We start from the raw sequence: 22,936 nt of genomic DNA on the forward strand, positions 1-22,936 counted from the left end.
TATGTACGTATGTATGTGTATATTCTCATTTACAAACCTAAAACATTATTATTATTATTGTTATTATTATTATTACTATTATTAAATAGTATAGATAATAAATAGTAATAAATATTATTAAATAGTAATGATAATAATAACAATAATAATAATAATGTTTTAGGTTTGTAAATGAGAATATACACATACATACATACATACATACATACATACATACATACATACATACATACATACCCACACACACAGACAGACAGACAGACAGGCAAATAGATAGACAGACAGGGTGACAGACAGACAGACAGACATAAACATGATGTGTGACTGGTGTGTGTGTGTGTGTGTGTGTGTGTGTGTGTGTGTGTGTGTGTGTGTGGTTAGTGGGCGGGTCAGGTCACGGCCAGGGGTGGCGTCTGGAGGAGACAAAGGGTGTGGAGGGTTTGACCTCACCCCTCGTGGCAACAAGGCGGCCACCTGGCGTCATGTCCTAGGGGAGAGAGAGAGAGAGAGAGAGAGAGAGAGAGAGAGAGAGAGAGAGAGGAGAGAGAGAGAGAGAGAGAGAGAGAGAGAGAAAGGAATTATGGAAAATACGCCAGTGTGTGTTTATTATTTTTTTCCTCCTCGTAATATGATAAAATTATTGAGCGCTCTCTCTCTCTCTCTCTCTCTCTCTCTCTCTCTCTCTCTCTCTCTCTCTCTCTCTCTCTCTCTCTCTCTCTCTCTCTCTCTCTCTCTCTCTCTTTCTTTCTCTCTCTCTCTCTGGCATCTTTTTCCTTCCTGTTTCCTCCTCCTCCTCCTCCTCCTCCTCTTGGAGACGAATGAGGAGGAAGAGAGGAAGGAGGAAATAAAGTGAGAAGAAGGGGAGGAAGAGGAAGATTGATAAGGAGGAAGTGTGATAAATAAGAAGAAAAGAGGAGGAGGAGGAGGAGGAGGAGGTGATATTGTAAACCCTGTACTCCTTATTTGGAGGTTACTTAAAGTTTGCTAAGGAAGATGAGGAGGAGGAGGAGGAGGAGGAAGAGGAGAAAATAATAAATGAAATATTTTGTCTTTTTTATTTTTCTTCATATTATTATTATTATTATTATTATTATTATTATTATTCGTAGTAGTAGTAGTAGTAGTAGTAGTAATTTTGCAGTTAATTCCACCACCACCAGCAAATGAGATCCCCAGGTAACGAACACACACTTACCTGTCTAATTAGAGAGTAATCACCTCTTATTACCTGGCGAGGAGGAGGAGGAGGAGGAGGAGGAGGGTAATGATCCGAGATATGTATACTTCTTGTTATAAAGGGAGGAGGAGGAGGAAGAGGAGATAAATCTGTATTGAATTTCGTCAGTTTAACTCTCTCTCTCTCTCTCTCTCTCTCTCTCTCTCTCTCTCTCTCTCTCTCTCTCTCTCTCTCTCTCTCTCTCTCTCTCTCTCTCTCTCTCTCTCTCTCTCTCTCTCTCTCTCTCGTATTTTTGACTGGAGAAGTTGAATCCGTACACACACACACACACACACACACACACACACACACACAAAGAGAGAGAGAGAGAGAGAGAGAGAGAGAGAGAGAGAGAGAGAGAGAGAGAGAGAGAGAGTGAGAGGCTGCCCATTAACGTACGATACGTGTGTGTGAGTGTGATTATATGAAATGGAAGAAAAAGAAAACGGTACTTTTTTATATCAAAATTTTTTTTCACTACTACTACTACTACTACTACTACTACTACTACTACTACTACTACTACTACTACTACTACTACCACTACTCCTACTTTTACTGCTACTATTATCACACCTGGCCTAATTAGCAGGAAATTTATGTAAATTAGCAATGCGGTATTCAAGTGTTGGAGGGAGGAGAAGGAGAGAGGAGATACACTGGGTTCAGTTAAGTTAGGCTAGGCTAGAGTAGGCTAGATTAGGCTTACAAAACTTTCGTTCTTTAATTTAATTGGTCATTCATTTTATATATAGAATTATTTTATTTATTAATTTTACGTAGGAGAGTCACTGATCAATGGCAACGAGAGGCAGAGAGTTAACTCTTGCAATTGAGAGGAGGACAGAATAGTGGTGATTGATTGAGAATACTGGTTAACTCTTGCATTAGAAAGGTGGACAGAATAGTGGTGAGAGAAAGAAGAAAGTCTTGTGCATGTGCTTGTGATAGCGAGAGAGAGGCTGAAGACAGTATGTACAATATGTACTATTCTCTCTCTCTCTCTCTCTCTCTCTCTCTCTCTCTCTCTCTCTCTCTCTCTCTCTCTCTCTCTCTCTGACTGTCTTCAGCCTCTCTCTCGCTATCACAAGCACATGCACAAGACTTTCTTCTTTCTCTCACCACTATTCTGTCCACCTTTCTAATGCAAGAGTTAACCAGTATTCTCAATCAATCACCACTATTCTGTCCTCCTCTCAATTGCAAGAGTTAACTCTCTGCCTCTCGTTGCCATTGATCAGTGACTCTCCTACGTAAAATTAATAAATAAAATAATTTTATATATAAAATGAATGACCAATTAAATTAAAGAACGAAAGTTTTGTAAGCCTAATTTAGCCTAATCTAGCCTAGCCTAACTTAACTGAACCCAGTGTATCTGTCAGATGAAAATGCTAATGTCATTTCAATATTATTCTCAAGAAACTGTAAACTTTTTAATCAATTTCCTATTTTTGTAACTTGCTTTACTTTCTATCTTGTTTGTTTTCGTAATGATTTATTTCCCAGGCAAAAGTTTCAAATATTTTTGATCATAAAGAAAAGAAACACACAAATATATGTTAATTAATAAGGAATTTGTTTAATTTATTTATTTTTATCTCTTGAGAGAGAGAGAGAGAGAGAGAGAGAGAGAGAGAGAGAGAGAGAGAGAGAGAGAGAGAGAGAGAGAGAGACCAAATGAAATATAATAGAGAAGAAATTATGAGGGAAAAAGTAGAAAATAGAAACGAATAAATAAATTCATAATGTAATATAATACAGAACAAATTGGGATGAAAAAAAATAAATAAATGAAGGGCAGAGTGACAATATACACAGCGTGGTGCAGAGCGTACATTAACCTGTGGGAGACCAAGTTGTATAAATAATTTAATGCCGTCTTTAAAACGGTCTGATCCAATAAATACACGAGTCATGGGTGAAAAATGCAGGTTTCCTGTGTCCCTTGCACGTGCCAGCGATCAGCCGTAGATGTTTGTTTACATCATCACCTGACTGAGAGGCCGTGAGGAGGGAAACACTGGGAGAATATTATATAGATAGTGAAAGAGAAGACACAAGGAACACAGTAATGAAGAGAAACATGAAGGAAGCGCCGCTGAATGAACTAATCTTCCCTACAAGAAGCTGAACTTGAGAAGCAAGGATTGGATGGCCTGAGAGGCGGTACAAGGCAAAACTGGTCGTAAGAAAAGAGGATTGTGTCTTTTCCAGGCATCCGTCTATCAGGACATAAGGACGCAAGGGAAGCTGTCAGAGTAAGTAGTACTCTTACAGACACATGTCTCAATCTCTTTTTTTTCGGTATTGTTACACCAGGGGTATGGGTGCGGGTGGTAGCACTGTGGAGGTGGCAGCACTGGGAGAGAGGGGAGACGCGTGGCTAGAGAGGAGGCCAGCGTGTGCCTGCCTGCTTTGGAAGTGTTTCCCTGCCTGTTGAGTGCCCTGGGAGGCTTGTGGTGCCCCTGTAAACTTGTAAAGCAGTGTACTTGCGGAGGATTTGTCGATAAACCCAGGAAATAGTGCCCGTGTTTTTCCTTGTGCCCCGGCTGTGCCCCGGCCTCGTGTGTGTGTGTGTGTGTGTGTGTGTTGTCCCGGCGTTTATAGTGTGACTTATTTGAGGCCCCCGCTGCTCTAGTTTCTTGACCTGTGCCCGCGTGGATAACACGCCCGCCCGGAATGAGGGGTGGGCACAACAGTATTATTAGAAACATGAACCGTCTAACAGCCACGAAAAAGAAATTAATTTTTTTCGTATGGAGAAGCAAAAATCACGAATTTGGCTTTCTAAACTAACCTAATTCACTCACCCTTCTCTCTCTCTCTCTCTCTCTCTCTCTCTCTCTCTCTCTCTCTCTCTCTCTCTCTCTCTCTCTCTCTCTCTCTCTCTCTCTCTCTCTCTCTGTCAAATGTGCAGGTATGGCAGTCCATGGAAGTAATGTTTGGCAGAGCAAAGGACTGACTTGTGTTCCTTGTTGATAACAAACAAACATGAGCAGGCAGGGTGTAGTAATGTTTTGATGCTACACTGATGCATTGACAAATAATAATCATAAATGGTTTATTAATAATCCAGTTAGGACTAAATTTATATTGTACTGAATAAAAAATAAAATGTGATAAATATACGCTTAAAATTAGGATCTTATTAACTAAGGTGGTATTACAGGAGGAGGAGGAGGAGAAGGTTTTGTATTGCTGTACAGGAGGAGGAAGAGATTTTGTGTTGCTGGGAAGGGGAAGAAGAAATTTTGTGTTGCTGGGAAGGGGAAGAAGAAATTTTGTGTTGCTGGGAAGGGAAAGATGAAATTTTGTGTTGCTGGGAAGATGAAATTTTGGTCAGTGATGGAGAATCTGGGTCCCTCCTGGCTGGGTCCTGCACCCTGGTGGTATGAGTTGCCAGCGCTGCATCTCTGCTTCAGTACTGCCATGCCAGGTGAGTGAGGCAGCCTGGCAGCACAGTGGAATGTTATGATGGGCAGCTATTGTATGTGCACAGGAAAAATAAATGCTGGATTCTTTAAAAAATCAGTTTATCTGTATTTTAGTGGAGAAAGGCCAAGCATAAGTTAAAAGTAATGTGTGGGATCCAAGGAATTAGTAATGTTTTCTTTGAAAGCTACTTGGATGTTATTTGTTGTGCTTTGTGAGCACACTGTTGCTGCATATTCCAGCCTTGGCCTCATCAGAGTGATGGTCACTTTCTTTACCCTTTCTTCATCCATGTGGATAAATGCCACTCTTGTTTTTTTCTCATTAGCTTGTAAGTCTCTCCAACAATTTTATTTATGTGTTTCTCAGGTGACGTGTTGTCTGATACGAATACTCCTAGAGATCTCCCTGACTTTGATTTCTGTATAATCTCTCCTTCAAGTTTATATTCCCTTGAAATCCTTTGCTTGCTCTTTCCAAACTCCATTACACTGAATTTGTTGACATTGAATTCTATTTCTCATGTGCAGCTCCATTTCCAATTTTTATTAAGGTGTTGCAGTATTTCACAATTGTCCTGTACACTCACTTGTCTCATGAGTTTAGCATTGTAGGCAAAGAAACTTTTACTGATTCATCATTCATGTCATTCATATATGTTGCAAACATAATTAGGGGCAAAACTGATTCCTGTGGGTGATAACTTCCTTCCAAGGAGATCACTTGTCTCTAATAATCACTCACATTTCCCTGTCTTTCACTGTTATTTGCCCAGGGTTGTGCGCTGGTGCTGCTGGAAGTTATTAGGGTTTTGAGGAGTTATCTTGCTGTCCAGCCAGCCACTCCCTTACGTTAAGAGCTCATGGTTCATGGTGACTGATCTCTGGGTAGGACTGAGGCTCATGTGCCACACACTGTTACAGCCAGGCCACAACCCTCATCTCTCATCCCGTATCTACAATACTTGCTGCTGGTAAACAGTTGCTATGTTAAGAGGCTCACTCCTCTCTCTTACTATTCTTGGGGCTTCAACCCATCCTGATTTTTAATGTTTTTGCTTATGTCATGATCCTAATGATAGATAAAGAGAGAAAAAAATATTGAACCCAGCTAATCATCTCTGTGATCTTTGAAAATAATCCTGATGAGAGAAGAATGCTTTTAACAGTGTGCTTAATGGTCATCCTACTTCCTGCCATTCTTTCAGTGTGATGAATTAGAAGGCTGTCTTTGATTCTGCTCTTGGCCACTCCTATATTTCTTTGTACCATTAACTCTTTTCTGTTATTTAGCATCTTTTCATTTTTTTCTGTTCATTATGAGGGCCACATCTAAACACTATACTGGCTACAAATGTGAAGATCTATTCCTGTAATTCTTTTCTCTTTCTTGTGACAGCCACATCTAAACATTACACTGGCTACAAATGTGAAACTCTTTTCTCTCTCCTGACATCTTTATCTAAATATTATACTTGCTAGGAATTTGATAATGTATTTAATTCTTTTCTCTCTCTTGTGACAGCTTTAAACATTGTATTGGCTTGGAATTTCATAATCTATTTAATTCTTTTCTCTGTCTTGTGACAGCTTTATCTAAGCATTATACTGGCTAGGAATTTGAGGATGTATTCACTTGAAAAATTGTTTTCTCTACATTATGGATGCATGCAATGACTACATACAGTGCATATGAATTACTGTTGAAAGAGTTGATTAATGTGGGGTGTAGTCATCTTGTTTCCTGCCAGTCTTTCTCCATGACAAATTGCATGCTGTGTTTGATCCTCCCCATGGCCATTCCTGTATTCCTTCACTCCATTCACCCTTCACTGGTATTCAACACATTTTTCCTCCCTGAGGCATTCTATTTTGTTTGACACCCACTTCCAAACATTATACTGGCCAGAAATGTGAAAATCTATTCATTATTTTTTTCCCTTCCTTGTGAGAGCCACAGCTGAATGTTATAATGTGCTGGATACAAATTTAAATATCTATTTTTTAGTCTTTTTGTCTTCCTTGTGACAGCCACATCTAAACATTATACCTAATAGAAATGTGAAAATACATTATTTTAATTCCTTTCTCTTTCTTCTGACAGCCACTACTAAATATTATATTGGCCAAAAAACTACAAATCTATTGTTTTCATTCTTTTGTTTATCCTGTGAGAGCCTCATCTACACATTATACTGGTTAGAAATGTGAAAATCCATTCTGTTTTTTCTCTACCTTGTGACAGTCACATCTAAATATTATAAAATGTATTTTCAAGTTCTTTTTGTCTTGTTTGTGACAGCCACTTCTAAACATCATACTGGATATAACTTTGAAATCTATTCTTTTCTTTCCTTGTTGATGCTTGCAGAGATTGTGCACAGTGCCCTAAGTGGTTGGAGTTGTTGCTGAGAGCTAATTAAGGTACAGTAAAATCCCTCTTATCCGGCATCAACGGGACCGCCGACATGCCGGATACTTGAATATTACTGGATACTTGAATAGAAGTGAAATTATGTACACAATCACCACCCTACACTCACGCATCCTACCATAACAAAGATCAGCTGATCTTAATCAGCAGCTGATCTGATCAGCTGCTTAAGTGTAAGCACAACACATTTCCTCTTTTCTACAACTTTAGGCATGATGAAGGCATCAGGCGATAAACAGTGCACACGCGGGTCTGAGTCACTGAGTAAACACAGTGTAGTGGGCCGCGGGTGGCGTGAAGCAGTGCTCTCTGGTGGCGAGGGGACAAAGTATGCCTCGCGCAGGAATTTTAATTGATTTTATGAGTACACATTGATTTTTTATTGATTTTAAGGCCCGGGGAAAAATGTGCCGGATACTTAAAGCTGCCGGATGAGAGGGATTTTACTGTACATATTATTACATTATTACAGTATTACAGACACTCAGGAGCAAAGGAGTGAGGAAGAAAGCTTAGTCCAGTAGTATGTACTAATCCAGATGTTTTGTAATGTGATAATGCAGTGTGTTTAGTGTTTGGAATTGATGTTGAAGGAGTTGATTAATGCACATGTTATTATTACAGGTATTCAAGAGCCAGGGAATAAGCAAGAAAGCTGAGTCCAGTCTGCTGTCTGCACATTAAGCCTCAGCTTGTTTGCTCCCATTATGTATTGTACTTAAAGCTTTGAATTATTATTGAAAGAGTTGATTAAAGCATACATTATTATTACAGGCATTCAAGAGCAAGGGAGTGAGGAGAAAAGCTTAGTCCAGTCTGCTGTCTATGCATCAAGCCTGAGCTGGTCTGCTCCCACGATGCAGCGTGTGGCAGTGTTAGCAGACACGGCTCTTGTCTGCACCTCATCCTTTTAAATATATGAGGTGAGCAAGCAAGCAGGTGTAGCTTTGTGTACCATGTGGGAAAACTCCTGCTATGGGGTAGAGTCTTGGTTATAGAAACAATACATTTACTGTGGATGGTACACACTAAGACTAAGATACCACTGAGTAGTTGACCTGCCCTACAGGCCTCAGTGAGTACATTGTGGCTTAATTAGGTATGGTCTCACCATTTCATCCTGACTGTTTACCTCTTGTCCTTTCTGGGGATTTCCCAGCCTGTGGCACTGCCACACTTTATAATGGGAAAATTAGACCCTAGGTGTCAGAGATAACCTTGCTTCCAACACCTCTCTCTCTCTCTCTCTCTCTCTCTCTCTCTCTCTCTCTCTCTCTCTCTCTCTCTCTCTCTCTCTCTCTCTCTCTCTCTCTCTCTCTCTCTCTCTCTCTCTCTCTCTCTCTCTCTCTCTCTCTCTCTCTCTCTCTCTTCATGTGCTGTGTGAGAGGAAGTGACCGATGGATTGACAGGGTCACTCTGACAGACTGAGTCTGAGTCACTGACTAACTGACTGAGTCACTCAAAGAAACGTGACAACGCCTGGAGGAAATATTGCCAAGTATTGTGGCGTTTGCGAAACACAATGACATATATTACATTTTTATGTCATTACAGTGTATATATACTACAATTCCATTTAATGTTGTAGTAGTAAGTATCTGACATAAGGTGTGTGTTGGTAAAAGTTTAGCAGCACCACAGGATGGGAAATCCCCGGAAAGGACAATACCCAAATGCTGAGGATAAAATGGTCAGACCATAGGTGAGGCTGTCCGAGTGTTGCAGTGGAGTGGTGGAGAGTGTTAGGTGTGGTGTTTGTATGCTGGTGTCAAAAGCAGGTCTTCTGTGAGGGAAGAGAGAGTGGCTGCTCAGATTGGAGGCCAAGACACCTTCACATGTCTGGCCTCACCACAAGTCCCTAGAACATCATGTCAGTGGAGGAGGAGGCAGTGGACACCTGCCGAAATGATAATTACTCCCAGTGAGGTGTGCAGCACTGTTCAGGGGGTGCTGTGAACTTATCATTAAACCCAGCTGTGACCTCACTGAACGTTTCACTTTGTGTCTCACAACACAAGGGGCCAGTCACAGCCTGTCCTCTAAAGACAACTCTCTTCCTCCACACAAAACTACAAGCACCTAATAACACACACACTCTTCACTCAAAAATTTCAAAATTATCATGGCGACTCCTACACCAGCCTCGGAGTCCCCATCTGGGGAGGGGACCATAAATGTCCCCAGGTCGGACTGCCTTTCTGTCGACGACCCTAAGTGTCTTGACACCCCCCTCAACTTTTTCTTCATTAACTTCTGCAACATTTGCGGTCTAAGATCTAATTTTAAATCTGTAGAACACCACCTCTCCTCTTCTAAACCTCATCTTCTTTTCCTCACTGAAACTCAGGTGTCTGAGGCAACTGACAGTAACCCCTTTTCTGTTCCCTCCTACTTTCTCTATCTTCATTTTTTATCCAAAGCTGGATGCTGCGTTTATGTGCGCAATGACTTAACCTGCTCTCGTGCCCACGCTCTTGAATCTTTTGAGTTTTCCACCATCTGGCTATGACTACATAGTCGCTCTCAAACTAAATTTATCTGTGCTGTATACCTCTCTCCTAACTCCTCTGACTATAAGAAATTCTTTGACTACTTAACTTCCAAAGTGGAGCACATTCTGACCCTCTTCCCTTTTGCAGAGATCTCCATTCTTGGAGACTTCAATGTTCACCACCAGCTTTGGCTTTCCTCTCCCTTCACTGACCATCCTGGTGAACTAGCCTACAACTTTGCTATCCTCCATGACCTAGAGCAATTGGTGCAACGCCCTACTCGTATTCCTGACCGTCTTGGAGATACGCCCAACATTCTTGACCTGTAATCCTTCTGCTTATGCTGTCACCCTTTCTTCTCTGTTGGGATCATCCGATCACAATCTCATATCTGTATCTCGCCCTATCGCTCCAATCCCTCCTCAGGATCCCCCTAAACGAAGGTGCCTCTGGCGTTTTGGTTCTGCTAGTCTGAGGAGGTATTTTGCTGATTTTCCTTGGAATGACTACTGCTTCCGTGTCAGAGACTCATGTTTGTGTGCTGAGCGCATTATAGAGGTGATAGTGTCTGGCATGGAGACGTACATTCCTCACTCTTTTTCTCGTCCTAAACCTTCCAAACCTTGGTTTAACACAGCTTGTTCTCATGATAGAGAGGTGGCCCACAAAAGGTACTTAAGCCTTCCATCACCAGGATCTCATGCACTTTATATTTCTGCCCAGAACCATACCAAGTCTGTTCTCCAACTAGCCAAAAACTCCTTCATTAACAGAAAGTGTCAAAACCTTTCAAGATCTAACTCCCCTTGTGACTTCCGGCATCTAGCCAAAAATATCTCTAATAACTTTGCTTCTTCTTTCCCTCTTTTATTTCAACCAGATGGTACCTCTGTTTTCACATCTATTTCTAAAGCTGAACTCTTCGCTCAAACCTTTGCTAAAAACTCTACGTTGGACGATTCTGGGCTTGTTCCTCCCTCTCCTCCACCCTCTGACTACCTCATGCTACCTATTAAAATTCTTGGCAATGATGTTTTCCATGCCCTCGCTGGCCTAAATCCTCGGAAGGCTTATGGACCTGATGGGGTCCCTCCTATTGTTCTCTGAAACTGTGCCTCCGTGCTTGCACCTTGCCTAGTCAAACTCTTTCAGCTCTGTCTGTCAACATCTACCTTTCCTTCTTGCTGGAAGTTTGCCTACATTCGGCCTGATCCTAAAAAGGGTGACCATTCTAATCCCTCAAACTACCATCCTATTGCTTTAATTTCCTGCTTATATAAAGTTTTTGAATCTATCTTCAACAGGAAGATTCTTAAACATCTATCACATGACAACCTTCTATCTGATCGCCAGTATGGGTTCCGTCAAGGCCGCTCTACTGGTGATCTTCTGGCTTTCCTTACTGAGTCTTGGTCATCCTCTTTTAGAGGTTATGGTGAATCTTTTGCTGTTGCCTTGGACTTATCAAAAACTTTTGATAGAGTCTGGCACAAAGCTTTGATTTCCAAACTACCCTCCTACAGCTTCTATCCTTCTCTCTGTAACTTCATCTCAAGTTTCCTTTCTGACCATTCTATTGCTGCTGTGGTACACGGTCACTGTTCTTCTCCTAAATCTATTAACAGTGGTGTTCCTCAGGGTTCTGTCCTGTCACCCACTCTCTTCTTATTATTCATTAATGATCTTCTAAATCAAACTTCTTGTCCTATCCACTCCTACGCTGATTATACCACCCTGCACTTTTCCACGTCTTTTCATAGACGTCCAACCCTTCAGGAGGTAAACATTTCACGCAGGGAAGCCACAGAACGCTTGACTTCTGATCTTTCTAAAATTTCTGATTGGGGCAGAGCAAACTTGGTATTGTTCAATGCCTCAAAAACTCAATTCTTCCATCTATTAGCTCGACACAACCTTCCAGACAACTATCCCCTCTTCTTCAGTGACACTCAACTGTCCCCCTCTTCTACACTGAACATCCTCGATCTGTCCTTTACTTATAATCTGAACTGGAAACTTCACATCTCATCTCTAGTTAAAACAGCTTCTATGAAGGTAGGTGTTCTGAGACGTCTCCGCCAGTTTTTCTCACCCCCCCCCAGCTGCTAACTCTGTACAAGGGCCTTATCCGTCCGTGTATGGAGTATGCTTCACATGTCTGGGGGGGTTCTACTCATACTGCTCTTCTAGACAGGGTGGAATCAAAAGCTTTTCGTCTCATCAACTCCTCTCCTCTAACTGACTGTCTTCAGCCTCTCTCTCACCGCTGCAATGTTGCATCTCTAGCTGTCTTCTACCACTATTTTTATGCTAACTGCTCTTCTGATCTTGCTAACTGCATGCCTCCCCTCCTTCCGCGGCCTCGCTGCACAAGACTTTCTTCTTTCTCTCACCCCTATTCTGTCCACCTCTCTAACGCAAGAATTAACCAGTATTCTCAATCATTCATCCCTTTCTCTGGTAAACTCTGCCTGCTTCTGTATTTCCACCTTCCTATGACTTGAATTCCTTCAAGATGGAGGTTTCAAGACACTTATTCATCAATTTTTGACCACTGCTTTGACCCTTTTATGTGACTGACATTTCAGTGGGGATTTTTTTTATTAGATTTTTGTTGCCAGTGTCCTTCCTACATAAAAAAAAAAAAAAAAACATTTCACAGATCTTGCCTATAACATTAGTTAGCAACACCAGTCTATAATTTAGTGGCTGAGTCCTCTTTCCTCCTTTGTGTATTGGCACTATATTTGCCCTCTTCCACTCCTTTGGTACTTTTCCCTCTATCAGTGAGCTGTTAATCACATCCCAAATTGGCTCCACCACTTGTTCTCTACATTCCTTTAGTGTCCAACCTAATACTCCATCAAGCCCCAATGCTTTCCTGACATCCAACTCTCCTAACAATTTGCCAATTTCATGTTTTTTGCACCAAGACTTCCCGTAACCCCTCCCACCACACTTCCTCATTTGGTTCTATAAAATTTGCTTCCACATTGAACACAGACCTAAAACTCTCATTCATAATTTCACTCATCTGTTCCACTGTTTGATATATCCTTTCTCCCTTTACTATCTTGTCAATGGTGTCTCTGTTTGTCATCTTTCCATTGATATACCTGTAAAAAAAGCTTGGGGTCTTCTTCACATTTCTTTACCACATCCTTTTCAAGTTGTTTCTCCTCTCTTCTTATTCTAACATATTTATTCCTTGCCTCCTTATACTGCTCTCTATTCTTTTCATTTCTTTGCTTCTTCAGTTTTTCCAAGCTATATCCTTTCTCTTCTCAGCTTGTGCACATCTGCCATTATACCAAATATGTTTGTTCCTCCTTACTTTTTATATAGGTACATACTTCTGCACACCCTCATTGTACTTCTTCAAGAATGTTTCATATTTCTCTTGCACTCTCATGCCTTCCGTAAGTCTCTTCCAAAGAATTTTCTTAACTCTGCAAAATTTGTCTTTGCGTGATTTAATCTCCCATTTTTATAATACTCCTTACATGCTAGAACCTCCCAGTCTTGCAGTACCACTTCTAACACCACATGGTCACTTTTTCCCATTGGGGTTAAGCATTTAATGTTTGGACAGGGCTCTTTTTTTTTTGTGAACACCAGGTCTAACACAGATGGTTCCTCCTCCTCTCTGTATCTTGTAAATTCCTCCACCCATCAGTCCATTGTATTCAACATAGCTAACTGTAGTGTTTCTTCACTCCACTGTCCAGCATTTCCATTAACTTCCATCTCCTCCCAGCTGACATTTTTGCGGTTAAAGTCTCCCACTAGTAGTATTTTACTGTCCTTCCTTATCATGTTGTCTAGGCACTTCAACACTTCCTTTTGCATTTCCTTGTGTTGTGGCACGTACATTAATATGATCCTCCTCCTCTCTCTTCCACTAGTCCTGATTGTTATACCTATCACCTCCACCATACCATCTCCACGTTGCACTTCTTCCACATATATATCATCTCGAAGTATTATCAGTACTCCTCCTCCTCCTTTTCCCTTTCTATCTCTCCTCTAGTAATTATATCTCTCCTCCTTAAAGCTTAAGTGGACTTCCTCTTTTAACTTTGTCTCAGTTAGGCACAACACATCTGGTCTACTTTCCTTTAGGTAATCTCTCACTTCCAGTACACCTGAGAGTAACCCATCTATGTTTGTATAAATTACTCTTAATGTACTGCTTCCCCCACCACTTGTAATTTCTCCGTCTGCTGCTGTGGTTCTTTTAGTACTTGTTCCCTTTCCCAAGTATACCATTTCTTCAGTGTCATATCTAGTATCTTCCAATAAAATTTCCTCTTCTCGGTCTCTGTCCTTCTGTTGTTTTTTCCTTAGCTTCATTTCTCAGGTCCCGCTCTTTTTCCCTCCCAAGTTCGTATCTCTTTTTACCCAAATATTCCTGTATTCTGAACTTTCAGCCAGCTTCCCAGTTCTCACTAGGATCTGCTGTATTGCAACTTGGGATCTCATTCTCACTTTTAATGGTCTTTTACCTCCCTCACTATATTTTCCAATTCTATGTGCCTCTTCCACTTCTTGTTCCAGTCCCTGTTCCTCATCTTGAACCATTGTAATAATTTTCCTTACCAATTCCTTCCTTTCCATCTCTCAGATTTAACTGGGTTTTCTTCTCTTGCAGTCCATGTGTGTGTGTGTGTGTGTGTGTGTGTGTGTGTGTGTGTGTGTGTGTGTGTGTGTGTGTGTTGCTTTGTATGAGCCACTACATATGTGATTACCAGTCTGGTATACAGAAAGATAGATAGATTATTATTGCTGCTGCTGCTGCTGCTGCTGCTGTATATAGATAAATAGATAGATTTTACTTTTTTTTCTTTTTTTTTTTACTCCAGAGAAGGTAGAAAGATACCCATAACAATATATTTTACTTACTCTGCTCCAGAAAATATAGGAATGTACCTATAGCAATTTCCTAAAGCAGTTTTCCCATCCAGGTGGTATGAGCACTGGGATAAGATGAAGAGCGTACGCAGCAAGTTTGTGGATGTTTTGCGGCTGCACGTGCGGGGTGGAGCGGGGGGCATGGGTCTGCTGTGCCTCAGGGGAGTGGGTGGCGCAGGGGGTGACGTGTATGTGGAGGGGAAGGAAGGTGAGGCACGGAGACACTGTGTCTGTTGTGATGGGAAGTGACATAGAGAGACTATATTTGTTATGACAGGAAGTGAGGCATGGCATTTAAACACTGTTATGACAGGGAATGAGGCTTGCAAACTTCCTTCTCACCCTGCTCTCCCTCTCACAGACCACTTCTCACCCTGCTCTCCCTCTCACAGACCACTTCTCACCCTGCTCTCTCTCACAGACCACTTCTCACCCTGCTCTCCCTCTCACAGACCACTTCTCACCCTGCTCTCGCTCACAGACCACTTCTCACCCTGCTCTCCCTCCCACAGACCACTTCTCACCTTGCTCTCCCTCTCACAGACCACTTCTCACCCTGCTCTCCCTCTCACAGACCACTTCTCACCTTGCTCTCCCTCTCACAGACCACTTCTCACCCTGCTCTCCCTCTCACAGACCACTTCTCACCCTGCTCTCCCTCCCACAGACCACTTCTCACCTTGCTCTCCCTCTCACAGACCACTTCTCACCCTGCTCTCCCTCTCACAGACCACTTCTCACCCTGCTCTCGCTCACAGACCACTTCTCATCCTGCTCTCCCTCCCACAGACCACTTCTCACCTTGCTCTCCCTCTCACAGACCACTTCTCACCCTGCTCTCCCTCTCACAGACCACTTCTCACCTTGCTCTCCCTCTCACAGACCACTTCTCACCCTGCTCTCCCTCTCACAGACCACTTCTCACCCTGCTCTCCCTCCCACAGACCACTTCTCACCTTGCTCTCCCTCTCACAGACCACTTCTCACCCTGCTCTCCCTCTCACAGACCACTTCTCACCTTGCTCTCCCTCTCACAGACCACTTCTCACCCTGCTCTCCCTCTCACAGACCACTTCTCACCCTGCTCTCCCTCTCACAGACCACTTCTCACCCTGCTCTCCCTCTCACAGACCACTTCTCACCTGCTCTCCCTCTCACAGACCACTTCTCACCCTGCTCTCTCTCACAAACCACTTCTCACCCTGCTCTCCCTCTCACAGACCACTTCTCACCCTGCTCTCCCTCTCACAGACCACTTCTCACCCTGCTCTCCCTCTCAGACCACTTCTCACCCTGCTCTCCCTCTCATAGACCACTTCTCATTCTGCTCACCCTCTCATAGACCACTTCTCACCCTGCTTTCCCTCACAGACCACTTCTCACCCTGCTCTCCCTCTCACAGACCACTTCTCACCCTGCTCTCCTTCTCACAGACCACATCCCTCTTACCCTGCTCTCTCTGTCTGTCTCTTTCCCCCCACAGGCCACAGTCTGCTGAAGCTGTGCAAGGCTCGGCCAGACCAGCGGTGGGTTGGGGCAGCTGGCATGGACAGTCGCAAGTATCGCATCTGAGGGGAGGCTGGCGCTGAGCTGACCATTCCTGTCCCTACCGGCACCACCGTCTGGCTCGAGCAGCACCAGAAATTGCTGGGTGAGGATGCCACTCTCACCTTTTTCCTGATGGCACTCTCACCCTTTTCCTTTTTCACCCTGTCTTTATTTTCTCTTTGATCTCTTGTTAGGAAAACTTTTTTTTATTGATAGGAAGGAATTGGTTCTGAAATAGACTGGTGGATGAATGGAATGGACTCAGTAATCAGTTGTTAGTGTGTATGTGTGTATGTGTGTGTGTGTAGGATAGTTAAGCTGTAATCAGTAGAAATATTTCCCTAAGTTAAGATGTGATTTTTATCTTTTCTTCCTTTATTTATTTATTTATTTTTTCAGGTGAGATAAACTGTGCAGGGGACAAGGTGTTGGTGGCTTGAGGTGGGCAGGGCAGCAACCCCAGCAACCAGTACAATGGGCAGAAGGGACAGGTGGGTACTGGTGGGGCATCAGGAACACTGGCACTTCCTTGGTTTATTTATTTATTGATTTATTTGTTTTCATGTAAGTGGGTCACTGGCCAACAGCAACAAAAGGTTAAAAAGGAAAAAAAAGGCTCACTAGAATGCCAGTCCCTAAAGAGAGGTCAAAAAGGATCATCAATAATTGGAGGACAAGTGTCTTGAAATGGAAACCTCCTCTCATACATGCAAAATGTACTCTGTGCATGGACAGATAAGGCACCTGTGCAAAGTTAGCAGCTGTGGGGGTGAGAAAAACTATGTACAAACCTGCTGGCTTCTTGCACTATCCCTTTTGATGATGTGTTCTCATGTTCCTATGTTCCCGCATCCACAGGGACACATTGTGAAGCTGGAACTGAAGCTGTTGGCCGATGTGGGTCTGGTGGGCTTCCCTAATGCTGGCAAGTCCACACTGCTGTGGGCCATCTCCAGGGCCAGACCCAAGGTGGCCAGCTACCCTTGTGAGTATTCTGCACCTCTCTCTCCTTGTTCACATCATCTCCACTTCACTCTGCCTCATGTTTGCTTGATTTTTTGACTGCACTGCTCATTGCCTTTACTTTATACTGTTTCATGTCTTCTCACTATTTGTACTCTCTCTCTCTCTCTCTCTCTCTCTCTCTCTCTCTCTCTCTCTCTCTCTCTCTCTCTCTCTCTCTCTCTCTCTCTCTCTCTCTCTCTCTCTCTCTCTCTCTCTCTCTCTCTCTCTCTCTCTCTCTCTCTCTCTCTTTGTCCATAAATATGTTTGTCTGTCTGTCACCACACTTCAGTCTAGAAGTATTCCCATAGTTCATACAATTCATCATTTTCATCTCCTGCCTCTGAGCCACAGCCTGCCCAAGGAAACAGAGAACCATTCCCAAGACTAGACAACTATGAATATTTTTCATGCCTCTACTTTGCTAATCTGTCTTGGGCTCATGAAAGTTATGTAGAAAGTACTTTTTTAGGTACAAGTATTGCTTCATAAACATGACATGCATGTAATAAAACTGAATACAGGAATTAATTAGAGGAGAAGCATATAAAAAAATAATTCAATGAAATCTGTATTATTATTTTTATTATTATTATTATTATTATCATTATTATTATTATTATTATTATTATTATTAGTAGTAGTAGTAGTAGTAGTAGTAGTAGTACATTTTATTTTATTTTATGAATTTTATTTTATTTAGATAGATTATTATTGTTGTTATCATTATTATTATTATTATTATTATTATTATTACACATTATTTCTCCTTATCAGCATAGATAATATTATGAGATGGAGGCAGTTGGCCAAGTGAATAAGCAAGTTTGGATAACCTGACTCAAGGTTGTTATGTTCACTTTAAGACAAGAACATCATCCATTGCATAACTCAGGTCAGGGGTAAAAGGAAATCAAGTGCTTGTAAACTTTATCTTAATATATTGAACAATTTATAGCAAACAAAGCTGCCTATTGAAAAATGAAGGGATAGACAGGCCAGCAGATGTTACATCACAGCAGTTTGACAAACAGATTAAGTACTCTCATGATTCACTACTAGACTAGCAACAGTCACTTGTTATTCCACTTGTCACCAATACACTCCTCCCTCCAACAGGAAATAATAACATACACCATAAACTCACCATGGTTGATAATCACTGACAAACCACAAAGCACTTCACCAAAACCACCACCACAAAGCAGCATTAAATAACATAACTGCTCTCACTGAATAAACCAAGACAAGTATCATGAAAACTGAAGGTACATGTACTTATCCATTGCATAGAGTGTAGCAGCTACAAGCAAACCCACCACTCCCAAGCAGAGGCACAACACAGCTCACTACAGCCCACCAAGAATATCTGTCAGCTTTACCCCCGACCTGGGCTTAGGTTAAGTCCACCTGGGCCTGGCATGTACATTTCCATTGGCCAGCCACAATTCATCCCAAGCTCATGACCTGACTCCAACTTTGGTTAACTAGGAACTTGTAACAATAGATAGATAGATAAATAGATTATTATTATTGTTATTATTATTATTATTATTATTATTATTATTATTATTATTATTATTAAAATAGTACAGATACAACATATCAGACAAACACAAAATGCAAAATCAACTGAAGAGAAACAAAACAGCACATTATAAGCCTAATTGTATGCTGCTCTCTTGAAATAACTCATCATTTAAATTTCTAACGTTATACTTTGTTCCCTCCACCAGTCACGACGCTGCAGCTGACCCTGGGTGTGGTGGAGTACAGTGACATGCGGCGGCTGACCATCGCTGACCTGCCAGGACTCATTGAGGGTGCCTGGGCCAACGTGGGGATGGGGCACCGCTTCCTGCGCCACGTGGAGCGGACACACTTCCTCCTCTTTGTGGTGGACATCAACGGCTTCCGGCTGTCACCCAAACAGCCATACCGCTCACCCACCGAGAATGTCATGCTGGTCAACAGGGTGAGTGTGTGGGTGCCCAGTGCCCTGCAGGGGTGTGTGGGGCTGAGGAACTTTGGGTGAATGTGATGTCTGTGTGTTTACTGTTTTGACTTGCTGTTGCTTTGTGTTGATTGGCAGCTTTACTCTCATTCTAACTAATAGGAGAGTTATTTGCTTGTGCTCTTAATACTGATTCTGTGCATTTATGGTTGTATGGGGACAAAATGTTTTAGTTTTGATTCTGTTTTTATCAATTTATGACATGATGTTGGAACAGAACTCTATCATGACTTGGGGAAACTCTGTACAGTGTTGACATGTAGCCTACAATGAGTGTCTGGCTTGTGGCTTCCTTGGGGATGTCAGACACACCCTGCTGGTAAACACATGGATGTGAATTTGTGATCCCAAGTTTGAGTCATGTTGGAAGCCGAGTCTTTGTGGCAGTGACAGGACAGTCGGTCAACCAAAATCCACTCGGGTCATGATGACCACCTTGGCCTGAGTGGTAACATGTCAGACTCATGTTTCTGTGAGTCCTGACAAAGACGTGATCTCCTGTGAAACCCTCTCCTGGTTGATTCATCCTGCCTCATCCTGTCTCCAGACCAGTGTCTCAGAGTTTGCATGATGCCCCAAGGCAGTGGTTTCCAACCTGTGGGGCGTGGCCCCCTAAGGGGGCACGAAGGGCTGCCAGGGGGGGCGTAAGCACTTCATAAAGTAGAAAAATTACTTAGTAGATGATTATATGTCAACATTATTGATTCTGATGGAATACATAATTGGTATACATACATAATTATGTATTGTATAATTTTTTATCTCTGACTTGTGCCGACTATGACAGTAAATAGCAGTATTTAAACCAGAGTGGAGGGGGTGCAAGGAACTTGTCATTTAATGAAGGGGGGGCAAGAATTCAAAAAGGTTGGAAACCACTGCCCCAAGGCATGACATCACAGGGACAGCCTGTCATGCACTTACCCTTCACACACACACACACACACACACACACACACACACACACACACACACACACACACACACACACACACACACACACACACACACACACACACACACACTTCATCTTTACTTTAATTAGTGTAGTTTATGACAAACATCCCTCTCCCCCCCCCAAAAAAAAGGCCAACAGATCTACTCTTTTACCTCTTGAGTTAATTTGTACCTTATCGCAGGCATCGTCATGAGGCCCATGAAATCCACTGCTCTTTTTTTCCTGTTCCTTTGCATCTTACCACAAAGTCTCATAAGGGCCAAGAAATCTGCTGCTCTTTTTCCTTCATTTATATTCCTTTGTACTTACTCCTCCACACCTGTACACACAGGAGTTGGAGCTGTATTCACCTGACCTGCTGAGTAAGCCAGCACTCCTTATGGTGAATAAGATGGACTCTCCCAATGCTGAGTCTTGCCTGCAGGAACTCCTTCACAACATTAAGAGGATGGAGGGTGAGTACATGTGAACATAAGAATACAAGGGAAGCTGCAAGGATCTATCAACCCACAGTTGGCATTTCCTGTTAGAAATGCCTTCTGATTTCTACTATCATCCCCATACCTGAATTTATCTGGTTTTCTTTTAAAAGCTCCATATTGACAGGACATTAACAGCCATAAGAAAATAGGGGAAGCTGCAGGCAGCCATCAGTCCTTAACATGACAATGCCTGTATGAAACATGCCTGCCTATTTCCACCCATCACCCCCTTCCACAAGTTTGTTTAGTTTTCTTTTAAAGCTTCCTAACGACTCAGCACTAACAACCAGATTACTGAGTCTGTTCTATTCATCAACCACTATATTTGAAAACTTTTTCCTTTGTATCTCATTTAAAGCTAGCTTTATCAAGCTTGAACCCACTATTTCTTGTCCTATCCTGATCACTGAACCTAAGGATTTTGCTCATGTCATCCTTGTTATATTCCCTAAGTAAAGACCTGAGGGAGGAAGAGAGTAGAGACATCTTTTATCATTATCTTTTCATCTCATTTACTCCTTCATTCCTGTTGGTTTAATATTCTGTGTTTGAAGCACCAAGCCAACTGATTATGTGGCACTGAGATTGTTATAGTTATTTTATACTATATTAGGTGAATAGCCTCTCCATTAGGGGCTGATAGGACTAAGAGTGTGAATGATGTGTGTATGAGCGGATGGTGCTTTGTCTGGGCCACCCTGTGTGGGATTGCCAACCTGGTATATGGACAGATGGACAGATAGATACATGGGTCATTAATTTGGAGCTTGGATATGAAGAAAATGTAAAACTAGTGGAGATATTTCAAAGGACACAGGAAAAAAAGGCTGCAGTGTTTTAGCCATGTGAAGAGAAGGAAAGAGTCATATGTCAGGAGAAGTGTGATGGAGATAGAGGTGCAAGGCAGGAGAGCAAGAGGAAAACTAAACCTTATATGGATAGACTGTGTAAGGAAGGACTTGAGACAGAAACAATTGTCAAAGGAAAATATATATGACTATGCTTGGAGGAGAGCTGGCAAGAACAATGACTCTATAGAGACTAGGGAAAAGATATCAAGAAGAAGAAATTATGGAGGTGTAAGAATTAATAAGGGAATTATTGAGGTGTTTGGGCTGTGGGAGGCTGTGGAAGACAGTGCCTGAAAGTCACCAAATTCAGGGTAAACCCACCATGGTCCAGGAAGTCATCAGCCAGTAGAGATGAGTCCAGAGCCTGACATGCCACCACCTAGTAGGAGGGAATGTATTTATAAATTTCTTGAATAGAGTATAGTTGTCTTACAGGGTCAAGTGTCTTGTAAGGATATAAATCCTGCTATATTTACAGTCAGTGCAGGCCGAGGTGATCTGGAAGTCACACCCTGAGCCTCTTTCCCTTCTAATGTGGCTGCTGACTGGTGCTCTCATAATGTTCTTGACACTTCCTCAAATATATTTAAGATATTTTCTATCACCATATTAATTAAACTTTCCCCAAACAGTTTTTTTTTTTTCATATCAACAGGAAAACTGAGTATTAAACCTTCCGGAAACAAAAATGTGTCAGCAATAATTCAAGTCAAGGATAACATTGAAAATGAAACATAATATTGAAAATGAAAACTGGAATCATGACGCCTCTTGTGGTTGAGTCGTCCCAGTAGTAGTGCAGTGACTCTCCTTCACTAGGAATTACTAAAGACTAGTGTTTCTTATTGTTACTGAAAAAGGACAGAATATATTTTCTATCTTAGTTTAAGTAAATGAAATAGATGAAAGAATTTTTGCCTTTGTCTTTTCACGAAATAAGCCTCACTGGCTTTTGAAGTGAGAGTAATGAGCTCATTATATTTAGTGAAGCATTCTCCAAAGTAAAGTCCTCTCTTTTGTAAAGAATTTCCTGTATGATGGAATGATATCACAGCCTGTGTAACACATTCATTACCTGGTCAACCTACTGTGGGAGGGAACATTGCTACCATTCCAGTATTTTGTAAAGCGTGTTCATGTTCATCTTTGATTCCTGCACTTACATGTGAATCTTTCCTATAAATTGAAAATGTTTTTAATGCCTTTCTGCACTAAGTGACGTTTCATATGAAGACATTTTGATGCATGCATTCTGTTCATAAGAGAGTCTCAAGTGACAGTCATAGTAATAATCACTGGACTGATGACTGACGTCTGGGAATGTCAAAATGGTGACTAAGGATGTCAGACTATTAACTATTGACTGGAGACTGGTGACTAAGAATTTCAGAGTAGACTGGTGACTTAGGATGTCATTTAGGATAGTGAGTAATGATGAGGATCTTGATTGATGAGTGGTGACTGAGGAGTGTGACTGGTGACTGGTGATTGAAGGTGTGTGATGGGTGACTTTATGTATTTGACTGGTAAAATAGAATGTCTCTTGGGATAATGAGTACTGACCATGATTTTTGACTGGTGAGTGGTGGTGTTC

At 42.0% G+C, this 22,936-nt stretch overlaps 2 protein-coding genes across 13 annotated transcripts in view; both read left to right on the forward strand.

Moving 5' to 3' along the window:
• Nucleotides 1–22,936, forward strand: part of LOC135097240 (GTP-binding protein 10-like) — a 50,009-nt gene that overhangs the window by 11,799 nt on the left and 15,274 nt on the right. For 6 of the 12 annotated variants that reach the window (XM_063999028.1, XM_063999029.1, XM_063999031.1 and 3 more), the window contains exons 1-7: nucleotides 3,582–4,655; nucleotides 7,859–8,007; nucleotides 15,971–16,138; nucleotides 16,435–16,526; nucleotides 16,894–17,020; nucleotides 18,774–19,012; nucleotides 20,341–20,464. In XM_063999028.1, the coding sequence (XP_063855098.1) occupies nucleotides 18,818–19,012; nucleotides 20,341–20,464 (319 nt within the window). In that variant the 5' untranslated portion in view covers nucleotides 3,582–4,655; nucleotides 7,859–8,007; nucleotides 15,971–16,138; ... (1 more) ...; nucleotides 16,894–17,020; nucleotides 18,774–18,817. Of the gene's footprint in view, nucleotides 1–3,189; nucleotides 3,478–3,580; nucleotides 4,656–5,468; nucleotides 5,625–7,858; nucleotides 8,008–14,540; nucleotides 14,696–15,970; nucleotides 16,139–16,434; nucleotides 16,527–16,893; nucleotides 17,021–18,773; nucleotides 19,013–20,340; nucleotides 20,465–22,936 lie in introns of those variants that run through there. The other 6 variants (XM_063999024.1, XM_063999025.1, XM_063999027.1 and 3 more) reach the window with 6 other exon arrangements.
• On the forward strand, nucleotides 12,987–18,441 carry LOC135097235 (GTP-binding protein 10 homolog). Its single transcript, XM_063999020.1, has 6 exons — nucleotides 12,987–12,995; nucleotides 14,228–14,232; nucleotides 14,541–14,695; nucleotides 15,739–16,013; nucleotides 16,894–17,004; nucleotides 18,331–18,441. Exons 1-6 carry the CDS (start codon nucleotides 12,987–12,989, stop codon nucleotides 18,439–18,441), a joined length of 666 nt encoding a protein of 221 aa, XP_063855090.1.

This window comes from Scylla paramamosain, unplaced genomic scaffold (assembly GCF_035594125.1).
Source record: "Scylla paramamosain isolate STU-SP2022 unplaced genomic scaffold, ASM3559412v1 Contig15, whole genome shotgun sequence".
In the NCBI taxonomy this organism is placed as follows: Eukaryota; Metazoa; Arthropoda; class Malacostraca; order Decapoda; family Portunidae; genus Scylla; species Scylla paramamosain.